The 12,806-nt window shown below is 51.7% G+C and overlaps 1 protein-coding gene across 1 annotated transcript; it reads right to left on the bottom strand.

Moving 5' to 3' along the window:
- Positions 1-11,598: 11,598 nt before the first annotated feature.
- On the bottom strand, positions 11,599-12,539 carry LOC101121902 (microtubule-associated tumor suppressor 1 homolog). Its single transcript, XM_060404593.1, has one exon. It carries the CDS (start codon positions 12,264-12,266, stop codon positions 11,859-11,861), a length of 408 nt encoding a protein of 135 aa, XP_060260576.1. The 5' UTR covers positions 12,267-12,539; the 3' UTR covers positions 11,599-11,858.
- Positions 12,540-12,806: the final 267 nt, after the last annotated feature.

The following is a 12,806-nucleotide window of genomic DNA, read 5'->3' as shown; positions in this document are numbered from 1 at the left end:
CAGGGAATGCCCTCCAATCTCCCATCTTCTTAACCGCCACCCCCAACCCCTGGGAAACATTTGGGCATCCCTGATGGCTCAGAAGGTAAAGGATCTGCCTCTCAATGCAGGAGACATGGGTTCAATCCCTGGGTTGGGAAGATTCCCTTGGAGTAGGAAATGACAACCCACTCCAGAATTCTTGCCTGGGAAATCCCACAGACAGAGGAACTACAGTTCATGGCATTGCAGGGTCAGACACGACTGAAGGACCAATACTACCTGCCTCCACCATGCTGTGTGGCCCGAGGGATCTTAGTTCCCCGACCAGGTATCGAACCAGAGTCCTTGGAAGCAAGACTGCCTTGTCCTAACCACTGGATCACTGGGGAATTCCCTCCAATTTCCCATCTTTAAAATGGGTGCAGTAACAGTACCCTCCTCCCTAGGTGGTCCTGAGGTCTGAAGGATGTGCTGCATGGAAGGAAGGGATTTCTAAAAGCGCCTGACATGTATAGTTGGCCCTCAGTAGTGATGGTCAGACATTCTGGGGGTGCTGCCAAGGAATATGACAGTTGTGTGGCTCCAAGCTGAACTCTTCTTCTGGATGGTGGGCCTGCAAGGCTCGAGTTCCCACTGTCCCCCTTGCTAACAAGTCCCCTAGTTACAAGCCTCTTTTTGGATCAGTGGTGCTGAGGAATTGACCGAGCAGGGATAAATCACTGGTGGGAACTTGTTCCAGTCTGCTGTTGGGATTTCATTGGCTGCTGACAGTGCTATGGTGTCCTCAAGTCTTCTTGCTGGGGACTCAGGCTGGATTCATTCAGGTCAGATGTTTATGCAGCGGACGTGGAATAATGGTTCTGCAGGTCCTTTGGAAGGCAGAGCCGATAGGTGTGCAGGCGATGTGTGGCTGTGGGTGTGGCTTTCCCACCAACTCGACATCAAGACAGCCCCTCAGGCTCTGGGACCTTTCAATCTTCTGAGAAAGCCTCCGTGGGGGTGTGCCCTGGCCTCCACCGGGACCTGGCTTAGTGTGAGAACAGGTTAGGATGGACTCTTGAGTGGCTAGACCACTGTGTCTAGCTAGACACTCTATCTAGGCTACTGCGGCTCAGTTGAAGGAGACTTTGAAGACAGGGCAGGGTAGCATCAGGCTCCGTGGAATCGAGGAGATGCTGGGCCAGGCCCGGGTAGGGTCTGGGCTCAGAGCACAGCTCTAGACATTATAGTTCACGTGAATGGCACCCCCTGGGGTTGTGCAGTGTATAACCTGTGTGACTGTGCACGGCTGCCCTGTCCAGGGTCCTGGTTTGTGGATTAGCACTTCCAAGCAAAGCCCCAGACCCTTGGAAACACTGAGGAAAGCAGTGAGGAGTGGAGGGGAACACTGGCTATCTGTGGGCAGAGTAGGTAGTTTGTAACCAGGTCTACCACTGAAGCTCGGGACCTCGGGCAGAGCCGCCTTGGAGCCTCTGTTGCTGCATCGTAAACACAGGATTCATTTGACAAGCCTCACTTGCTACACGGGGTTATTGAGGATTATGTGAGCTGGGGCATGTGGAATCTTTGTAAGCTGCTGAGCAGAATGGGCAAGTTATTGCTTAGCTTTGTGTGCCCTGAAGCGGGCACCAAGTGTGGGTTAGGGGTCTTCCACATCACTTCTGTCCCTGGGAGAGGCGTGGGCACAGTCACTGCTTCTATGTGAGGTTTTGGTTTTCTGGGCCTTTCTGGGGACTGGAGCCAGTATGAGACCCAGCTCTATGTGGGTGGATGTTGAGGGCTTAGGGGGAATCTCAGAGGAGTCCAGAGGGGCCGCAGAGCAGAGCCTTCTACACAGTGTCCTGCTTCTGGGGACTGTGCAGCTGAGAGCGGCTAGGGAAGCTGACTGGGTGGTCTCTGAGCACGCGGGGCTTGGGGTCCCATCTGGCTACGGTTTCCCAAGGCCCAGGCAGTGCTCTGCTCGGTGTGGTCACTGCACGCTGGCCGTGCGCCCCTGTCCTGAGTGTGTCTGGGTGGGTGTGTTCCTGTCTCCTGTGGTTTTGGGTGGAGGTTCAGAGGGTGGGCTCTGGAGGGAAGCAGAGTGTGGTTTGAATCCTACTCCATCCTTTGCCACTCTGGGGTCTTGGAATGAACTGCTTTACTTTCTCAGACCCCAGTTTCTCCCCCTGCAAAGTGGGCATAGGGCTTCCCCGGTGGTGCTAGTGGTGAAGAACCCACCCGCCAATGCAGGAGATGGAAGAGATGCCAGTTCCATCCCTGGGTCGGGAAGATCCCCAGAGGAGGGCACGGCGATCCACTCCAGCATTCTTGCCTGGAGAATCCCATGGACAGAGGAGCCTGGCGGGCTACAGTCCATGGGGTGGCAAAGAGTCGGACATGACTGACGTGACTTAGTATGCATGCAGGCAAAGTGAGGATAGTAATAGTACCACCTCCTGGAGTCAGCAGTGAGAATTCAGAGAGCTCAGAGCTCCTTCCATACAGACGCGCTCAGAGCAGGCAAGCGAGAAAGGCACCAATGGACATGACCTCCCTGGGGATGGGCACTGATGGTTTAGCTGAGCCGAGGTCCAGTTACCCACGGGGGTCTCCAGATCCGATCCGGAGAACAGGGTGTGGCTCCCTGCACATCCAGCGCTTGGGGTCGGTGCGCTGCCTGTGTGGGAGCTGTGCTCTGGCCCTTAAAGCATGGGGTAGGGAGCAGGGGTGACCTTGTCTGCTCACTGCCCCCTGGAACTGCTGGGATATTTTTTGGAGGAAAAAGTAACAGCAATAGAAGTCCCTAGAACAAAACCCAGTAATCTGAAAGACACAAAAATGATGCGGTCTCAGAATACTGATCTGCTGTCACAGACCCCAGGGCAGACACAGGCAAAGAAAGCCCCAGAGACGCAGGTCGCCCCCAAGAAGCTTCCGGTCTTCAGATTTGCAGGGCTCTACTGTTCACGAATACACTCGTTTATTCCTCATTGATTTGCCCTCCATCCTGAGCTGTCTGGGTGAAGGGACGGCAGTAATTGAGGGAGCAAGGTGTCCTCGCGTTCCCTGCTTTGCTATGTCAGCTCCGGCTGCCACAACAGAACCCTGCAGACCAGGAGGCTTCAACCACAGAGGCTTATTTTCTCAGTTTTTCTGGAGGCTGGAAATCTGAGATTGAGGTGTCGACAGGGATCGTTTCTGGTGAGGTCTCTTTTCCTGGCTTGTAGTCAGCCACTGACTCAATGGACATGAGTTTGAGCAAGCTCCGGGAGTTGATGATGGACAGGGAAGCCTGGCGTGCTGCAGTCCATGGGGTCGCACAGAGTCAGACTGAACTGAACTGAACTGAGGCAGCCACTACCTTGCTATGTCCTTCTGTGGACTTCACTCAGTAGGTTTGTAGAGAGAGGGAAGGAGGGAGGGAGAGAGGGGATAGGAGAGGAGAGATGGAGGGATGGAGAGGGAGGGAGGTCAAGAGGACAGGTGTCTCTTCCTCTTCCTGTAAGGACACGAGTCCTACTAGATTAGGGCCTCAACTGCTTGACCTTTTTTAACTTGAAAGATTTTTTTACAGGTCCTTTGTCCAAATACAGTCACATTGGGAGTTAGGGCTTTGAGTTGGGGGGTCATAATTCATTTCATAACAAAAGCCCAGCCCAGGGTGGGGGGTGCTAAAGGGACCGTGATGAGACAAGGCAAAAATGAAGGAGGGGACCCTTCCAGACCATCAGAAAAAGAGCAGTCTAGGGCAGGGGCTGCTCATTTGGCTCAGGGAACATGGAGAGAACAGGGGGTTTGGGAATATCCTGTGTTACAGCGCTTGGACCCTTACTATGGCATTAGGGTTGGCCTCATATCTGTGACTTAACCCCTCTGAGCCTCTACTTCCCCATCTGGAAAATGGGAATAATAGTATCTGCTCCATGAAATTGCTTTGAGGATAAATTAGGAAATTTACCTAAAGGGCTCAGCCCTGTCCCCAGAGCACTGTGAGACAGGGGAGTGGCAGTGATGGCCCCTGGAGCAGATGCCCTTGGGTTCCAGCATAAGGCATGAGCTAGGGTGGTGAGCTTAGTCAAGGCTATGGTTTTTCCAGTGGTCATGTATGGATGTGAGAGTTGGACTGTGAAGAAGGCTGAGCACCAAAGAATTGATGCTTTTGAACTGTGGTGTTGGAGAAGACTCTTGAGAGTCCCTTGGACTACAAGGAGATCCGACCAGTCCATTCTGAAGGAGACCAGCCCTGGGATTTCTTTGGAAGGAATAATGCTAAAGCTGAAGCTCCAGTACTTTGGCCACCTCATGCAAAGAGTTGACTCATTGGAAAAGACTCTGATGCTGGGAGGGATTGGGGGCAGGAGAAGGGGACGACTGAGGATCATGGACTTGATGGAAGTGAGTCTGAGTGAACTCCGGGAGATGGCGATGGACAGGGAGGCCTGGCGTGCTGCGATTCATGGGGTCGCAAAGAGTCGGACACGACTGAGCGACTGAACTGAACTGAACTGAACTGAGGGTGGTGAGCGTCCCTCACTTCGTAGGTGTTAATCTCAATGATGGGTTAGAGAAGAGCTGCTGGGCATGGCCAGGCAAGGGGGGCTTTGAGGTAGACAGGGAGACAGATGTGACTTGTCCAGGGCCCCTCAAGGTTGAGGAGATGCAGGGACTGGCAGGCAAATGGGGTGAGCATGCAGTGAGCTTCATCATCACTGGATGGGACAGACGCCAGAGGTGGACACAAGCCCAGTTGGGGCAACAGAGTCCAGCCTGAGGGACTCAGGGACCCAGTCTAGACATGTCTCACCTTTCAGCTCAGCAGCCCGCCCTTTCCTTCTGATAGGAGAGGCACCACGCCAAAACAAGGTGCTACCCAATGCAGTTGGTGACATTCATGAGTCAGCAAGCTGTTTTATTTCATCAAAGAAGATTAAAACTTTTTTATTTTTGGTGAAGTGCAAAGTTTCTTTTACATGATTTAGTGTGACCAGGGTCATTTTAAAGGATCGGCGCTCAGAAGCGGGGGCTCCAGAGCGTTCTATAAATCAGAACAATGTGTGCTTTCTCTTCGTGGGGGCCGGTACTTACACAAGAGCCCCTGAAAGGCAGAGGGGACACCGAGGCCACAGGTCACGAGCTGCAGCTCCTGCATCTGTGGCATGTCTCATCCAGAGTGGACATGATCAGTTCTGGGAGCCTGTGTTAAAGGATCGGGGCACTAGCCTTGGCTGGCTCACTGTACCCTTAAAGTTCTCCAGGGAGGTTACCGGGACTCTCTGCGGGAAACAATGCAGCCCTAGCCAGGATCTGTCTGGATGTTATTACGGGCTGAACCAACTGCATCCCTTCCAAATACTCCAGGCCTGGGGAGAGATGACCCCTGTCACAGCCCCCTCTGCCCTCAGCCCACTCCACTGTGGAGGTGAGGGGAGCGCTACATCTGCCTCCTGCCCCTTGCCCACCCACACCTGGCCAGATAAGAGGCTGGCACTGTGACGTTTTCCATGTCGGTGGGCTCCTGGGTTTCCCTTGTGCTGGGTGTGTGCATGCGTGTTGCGTGTTTCTAGTTAGGACGGGGAGAAACTCAAAGTGAACTATCTTGGAATCTCAGTGGAATTTCTTGGCATAGTCTTATCTTAGGAAGGGGGAGGCGACCTGAAAGTTCACTGTCCGTGGTGGGAGGGTGGGTTTTCCTGGGGTCTCACTGGCTTGAAGACTCATTCTTCTTCCCCTCTGGGGGAGCCCCAAGCCCGCCTCCGTGCTCTGGTGGACCCTGTCTGTGGGGCTGAGTAACCTAGAGCTTTGTCAGCTGTGGGGCTGACCCCCGCCAGCTAATGGTGATGACACCACTGGGCAGGGCTTCCTCTGTCCAGGCCAAGCGCTTGACACTTGGTAGCTCCTTTCTCCCTCCCAGCAGCTGTCTGTGGAAGGTACTGCTCCATTCTGCAAGTTCCAGATGTGGAAGCCGAAGCCCAGAAAGGCTCTTTAACTTGCCCAAGGTGACAGCTAGAAGTAGAGTCAGGGCACCAATCCAGACTTTCCAACTTGAGGTGTGGCTGTGGGTCAGAGAGCTTTCTTGACTCTAATTGGCTTTAGTCTCTTGCTGACCCTCCTTCTGCCCAAGTGCCCCCAAAGGCCCTCATTGTCTTCTGGTCTCTAACCCCCCACACATGTGCTTCCTTGAGCTGGAACACCCTTCCACTTGGCCACCTCTGACTTTTTCTCAAGATTTGGCTCAGTGACCGTCTCCTCCAGGAAGCTCTCCCTGACTGCCTCTGAAGTCCAGGCTGGATGCCCCTCCAGGTGGTCCCATGGCACCCTGGGCTTCCTCCCAGCAGATGTTGACACCCATTGTTATAAGTAGGGTTCTGTTTGTTCAACTTCTCCACCAATGCAAGCATCTTCAGGGGCGGGCCGGCTCTCAGATGTTTGATGAATGAATAAGTGAGTGTATGAATGGTAACTTGAGTCTCTTGCTACAGTGTCTTGTCAGCAGGGCAGCCTGGTTACTGGGTTTCCATTCCTTCTCACCTCCCTGCACCTTGATTTCATATAAAAGATTGAGAGGTTCACAGCGTAAATGAGGAAGCTCGCATGAAGCCCTCAGAACAGCCCTGGTCCCCTCCCTCGCCCCTCTCCGCCTCCCCCCCCCGCCGCCCCTGCCCCACCCCGTGAGCTGGCCTTATTCTGGCGGTGCTTCTCCTCCTGGGGGTGGGCAGGGAGGCTCACCCCAGGCTGACCTACTTCTCCCTCAGGCGTGCTCCCTGGGGCAAATGACTCAGCGTTTGGAAATCCAGCTTCTTTTTTAAGGAGCCACATCATTCCCCCATCAAACTGAAGATATTAGGTGAGGTTAAATGCCTGCTGCCCTGGAGAAGGAACTGGTAACCCACTCCAGTATTTTTGCCTGGAGAATCCCATGGATGGATAAGCCTGGTAGGCTATAGTCCATGCGGTCGCAAAGAGTCGGACAAGACTGAGCAACTTCACTTTCTTTCTTTCTTTCTTAAATGCCTGCTGACGGGTGGGGTGGGATAGACAGTAAGAAAATTGTCTGGGTAAAACCAAGAGACTACTTAGCAAGGAGGAATGAAAATACAAGGTGGGTGTGAGAACGTGGGGAGGTGAAGAGGGCCTGAGGCAGGAGATGCAGGACTTGGGGTCAGAAATGAAATTGGACGCAGTGCTCATGGCTACAGGTCTGTAGATCCCACAGCTCCCGGACCCTGAGCTCTGAGGCCACCCTGAGATTACCCACACAGGGATACAGTGGGGCTGGAACTCCAAGGGGGAAGGTCCTTTCCTCCTTCACCTCTGTATTATCTCTTGCAGACTTTTCCAGACTCCACTCTGTACGAATGAGTGCCACCAACAGCCCTGGGAAGAGAGTTCTGCGGTCACGTACAGGAGCCCAGTCTGGGGTAATCATGAAGAATGTTTACATGGGAAGAACCTCGTAGAATCCTGCAATCGAGAAGTCCTCTGAGCGTTTAGGCCAGTGTTTCCCTGACTGCTTGACCAGGGAACCCTCATCACAGCATCTTTTCACACGTTGCTGTTGTTCAGTCACTAAGTCGTGACTGACTCTTTGTGACCCCATGGACTGCAGCAAGCCAGGCTTCCCAGCTTCACCATCTCTCAGAGCTTGCGCAAACTCATGTCCATTAAGTTGGTGATGCCATCCAACCATCTCACCCTCTGTCGCCCCCTTCTCCTCCTGCCTTCAATCTTTCCCAGCATCAGGGTCTTTCCCAGTGAGTCAGCTCTTCCCATCAGGTGGCCAAAATGTTGGAGCTTCAGCTTCATCATCAGTCTTTCCAATGAATATTCAGGCTTGATTTCACATGTTACCCTCATTAACTTCCTATATTTCTAGGAACCCCTTCCCTGGAAGGGGACTGGTACACTGTTCATAGCATTGTGGTTGAATTGACTTTTATTTGCAAACTTCAACATGAAAAGTCAATTAAAATCTGTCTTAGTTTCTCAGGGCTGCTGTAATAGGTACTGTAAACAGGGTGGTTTCAAACAACAGACCTCTGTTGTCTCAGAATTCTGGAGGCCAGAAGCCTGTAGCCATGGTATCAGCAGGGTCTGGCTCCCTCTGATGCCTGTAGGGGAGGCCCCATCCTGGTCTCTGGTAGCTTCTGGTGGATGCTGCCTCGTGGCAGAATCATGTATCTCTTCCTCTGTGTTTACGTGACCATATTCCCTCTGTGGGCTGTCTCTGTATCTCTTCCCTTCTTATAAGAATGCCAGGGACTTCCTGGTCCAGTGTTTGAGACTCCACTCTCCCAATGCAGGGAGCCTGGGTTTGACCCCTGGTCAGGAAACCAGATCCCACATGCTACAACTAAGGGTTTGCATGTTGCAACCAAGATAAGAAGATCCTGCCTGTTGCAACTAAGACCTGGAGCAGTTCAAAAAAGGAAAAGGAAAAGCCAGCTGGATTGGATTAGGATCTCATCCTAGCCTAGCGTGACCTCATCTTAACCAATCACATCTGCAAGGACCCTGGTTTCACACCAGGTCACATTTTCAGGTGTTGAGTTGACTTCAGTATATCTTTACGGGAGACACAATCCAACCCATAATACAATGCGTTCGCAGCAGGTGGTTCTGGGCTGGGAATTCACTGTAACCATCCAGAAAGGTGCTTTCTCCATCTTCGGAGACCTTGGCAATGATGTTGTCATGTGCAGAGTTAGTGTGGATAGAGTTACTGCCTGCTGGTCACTGTGCAGATTGTATTATGAATACAAACAGCATCTCGCTGCACCTCACCACAGGTGAGCTGGAGTTTGAAGCCGGGTCCGTGTGTTGGCACCATCCTGGCTTTTAGGATCTGTGCTGTGCAGTTTCTGGTCGAAATCAATAGCTGGCTTCAGGTCAAGTCCCCTTGTCTTCCAGATGCTTCTTCCACTTGCTCACTTTTTTTTTTAGCCTTCATATGTTAATTGGCCGTTTAGATTGGACATGTAGTGAATTTATGTTGAATTTATGTCCCTATCCTTTGCACGCTTTCCCTTTGTCTTCCTATTATCAGTTTGTGAGAACTCTGTGTGTGTGTGTATATAATTTATTTCTGGCTGTTCTGGGATTCTGTTGCTGTGCGGGCTTTCTCTAGTTGCAGGGAGTGGCGACTACTCTCTAGTTGAGGCTCAGTAGTTCTGTCTCATGGCCTTAGTTGCCCTGAGGCATGTGGGATCTTCCCGGATCAGGGATCGAACCCGAGTCTCCTGCGCTGACAGGCAGATTCTTCACCACTGAGCCGCCAGGGAGGCCCCAGTTTGTGAGAGCTCTTTATCTAGGACAGCTACTAACACTTTCTCTCTCAAATGTAAATATTTTCCCACTCCACAGTTTGTTTCCTTAATTTATTATATATTTTGCAATTCAAGAATTCAATATGCTTTTGCCAAGATGTCTTTATTTTCTTTTGTTTGCTTTGAATTTCCTATCTCTATGAAAAAAGATTCGCCAATACGGACTTTATATTTTCTCCTCTCCTAAATTAAATCATTTTTCTTGTTTTACTTTTTTGCATGTAAACATTTATTCCAGCTGGAACTTACTTTTGCCAACAGAACTTAAGAGTCTGAGGTAGGGATACAACATTATTTTCATCCAGAAAGATACCCACTTGGGCTAGCACCATCTGTTAAGCCATCCTTTCCCGCTGAATTTCCACTCGCTCCTGTTGAATTTTCTCCAGGGAGGACAAGGCTGAGAAGCTGTCATGGAGGAGGTATGGTTTTGGGAACTGCAGAAGTGTGGGGATGAGGTGCTTTGATGAGGGAGGAGCCTGTGGAAGAAGGGAAAGGAGTTGAGGTCAGAAGGGTTCGACTGAGGATAAGAGGTTGTGGTGTCAGAGAGCTGAACAATGTCAGGTGCTCCACTGTCACCCTGGAGGAGCCACCCCGGAATCAGAGCTTCCAGCTGCAGCGAGGCCCGCGCTCCTGGGACAGAGAAGCCTGTGTGGGCGCAGCATGCTCTTGTCCACAGGGTGTGGTCCCAGAGGCGTGGCGGTCTGGGGTGTTGATGAGAAGGCAGAGGCACATGGCCTGGGACTTGAGGAGACAGGACAGAGGGATTCCTCAGAGGCTGGACAACAGCAGGAGCCCAGGAGCCCAGTTTCCTTGATGCTGGCCGTGGAGGCAGCATCCACTGCTGTGTCCTGCACACACCCCCGCCTCCCCACCCCACCCCACTGCAGCACTCGCCTTCCGAGGATGCCAATGGATTCTTCCTGGAAGCATCTCCTACTTTGTACGGGCATGCGCTTGCCCTGTGCGTGGGGCAGTCCAGAAATGGTAATTAGTTAACTAATGTCTTCAGGAGCAGACCTCAATGCAGGATGGGTGAGATTTTGTGTACAAACCCCCAGCTTGTTTGGTCCTTAGATGGGCAACTCTGAGCAGTGGTCTGCACCCTCCCCAGAGGTCCTCACCAGGACTCAACTCCAGCTGCCCATGGCGATGATCTTGGGAACACACCTTTCCCTCTTTCTTTCCCTCACTCCCCTACCTGAGCTTCCAGGGACCACCTCCCAGATCAGCTCCTGGCACTCACATCCTCATCTCAGAGGCTGCTGCTGGGGCAACCCAAACTCCAGTGTTAGGTCAGCACCCCAGAGGGCTGGTGGAACCATCTCATCCCTCCGGCTTCAGGCACAGTTGGTCCCAGGGTATGGGGGAGGGGAGTGTGAGCCTCTGGGGAAGGGAGGAGAGGCTTGCAGAGTTTGCCCCCCGGGTAGGCTTAGCATTGGAGGTTGTGAGCAACAGAAACTCCATTCTAACTAGTTTAACCCAAACCAGGCTCCTCTGTCCATGGTATTCTCTAGGCAAGAATACTGGAGTGGGTAGCCATTCCCTTCTCCAGGGGATCTTCCTGACCCAGGGATCGAACTCAGGTCTCCTGTATTGCAGGCGGGTTCTTTACCAAGTGAGCCAACCAGGGAAGCCCACAATATTGACTTACAGAGCTGAAAAACTCTGATGATGGTACTAATCTGATGATGGCCGTAGCCTGAGACCTGGCTGAGCCCAGGGGCTCAAGCCAAAGCAGCTGTTCTCTCTCCATGGCTCACCTGCTTCACTTGTGGTTGGTTTCATTCTGGAAGAGGGGCTGTTCTCTAGCCCCAGGTTTATACTCTGCTAGCTTAACAACCCCATTGGAAAGAGTCTTCCTCTCCAGTAATTTTAGGGAATGTCCCAGCCCCAACTCTCACTCATTAAGGTCCTGTGAAAGACCAAAGTCTGAACCAATCCTCGAAGCCAGGTGGAGGGTGTAACTGACCGGCCAGCCTGGGGAGTGAGCTCAGCCTCCTAAGATGGGAGGCCTTGTCTCTCCCTGCAAAGATGGGCTCCATTCTCTATGGAAGAAGGGACAGGAAAGTGGAATCAACAGATGAGGACAGGTAGGTTGGGTTGGCGAGGGACAAAGAACAGAACAGCCAGGACAGGAAAGCAGCAGGAAAAGGGACAATTTCGGTGACTTTCTTGCAGAGCCCAGGACTCTCTAGGTGTGCACGCTGGCTTAGTTGCTCTGTGGCGTGTAGGAGCTTGGATCCCTGACCAGAGATTGAGTCTGCATGCCCTGCATTGGAAGGTGGATTCTTTTTTTTTTTTTTTAACCCTGTGGTGAAGGTTATATAAATTACAAAGGTTATATAAGGTTACAAAGGTTATATAAATCTTTATCTTAACTGGCCCTGAGAGTTTTCCCCTTTACCCATAGGTGAAAAAGGCAATGATCAAAGTTTTCCGGTTCTGTAAGTGCTTTGAGCAACAGAGTCCGTATAGATCCATTCCCATAGCATCTTTGGACCGGGTCAGAAGCCTTCCTCTGGAGTCCGGTCTCACGTAGAAGGAGCTGGTTGGGGCCGTGACTGCCCACTTCTAGGGCAGGCGGTGTGCAGTTGCGGGCGGGGTCAGTCCTGCAGAGACTCCGTCAGTCTGCCTCTGGCTCCCAGGAAGGTCATCTGAATGAGACACGCTGGGGCTGGGGAAGGAGCCCGAGTTCCAAGGTGACTGGAAGGGGATGGCGGGGGACGTGGGGGACCTCTTGGGGCTGCACAGGGTCCCGTTTTGGAGCTTCCAGAGCAGCTCCTCATTCTCCAGGGAGAGGCTCTTGCTGCCCTTGCACTCCTCCAGCGACTCCTGCAGGACCGCCTGCTCCGTGGAAAGTTGCCTGGAAGTTGCCATGTGCTTGTCCATCCGAGCTGTTAATTCTCCATGCTCCTGCCGGAATTGCTTCAGTTTGTCCACCAGTGCTGTGTTATCGTCCACAAGTTTCTCCATCTTCATTCACTTGGACGTCTCGTTGGCACAGCCTCTCATTCTTGATCTCCAACACAGCTTTCAGGCTTTCTAAGTCTTGCTCCAGATACATGATCTGAGGGGTTTTTATAATTTGCTTTCTCTCCTGACATTCTTTTCTGTTTTTCTGATTTCAACTTTTCATTTAAAGCATCATTTTCACTCTTAAGATCATTGATTTTGTTTCACCAGTGATTCCTGCTTCTCGTAAAGCAAATCCTCAAGGGGTTTCTTTTCCATTTCATGGCTTTTCTTGATTTCTGAAAGAAGGCGGATTCTTGACCACTGGACCACCTGGGAAGTCCCAAGGGGGGTTTATTTTTAAAACTTTTAATTTGGAAATGGTTTTAGATTTACCCAAGATTTGGAAAGATAATACAACTTTCCTGTGTGTTCCCATTCAGTCTTGTGTGAACATCTTATGTGCCCACAGTGCATTTACCAAACCTAAGAAATAGTGTTACTATTTCTTCGTAGTGTTACTAATGAAACTACAGACTTCATTCAGATTTCCCCAGTTTTACCCAC

This window comes from Ovis aries, chromosome 22 (genome assembly GCF_016772045.2).
Source record: "Ovis aries strain OAR_USU_Benz2616 breed Rambouillet chromosome 22, ARS-UI_Ramb_v3.0, whole genome shotgun sequence".
Taxonomy (NCBI): Eukaryota; Metazoa; Chordata; class Mammalia; order Artiodactyla; family Bovidae; genus Ovis; species Ovis aries.
Note: the sequence above shows the minus strand (reverse complement) of the source record. Positions and strands in the feature narration are given on the sequence as shown.

Excerpts from the sequence above, each read along its gene's own strand:
- LOC101121902 (XM_060404593.1), bottom strand. The coding sequence starts at position 12,266 with ATGAAGATGGAGAAACTTGTGGACGATAACACAGCACTGGTGGACAAA.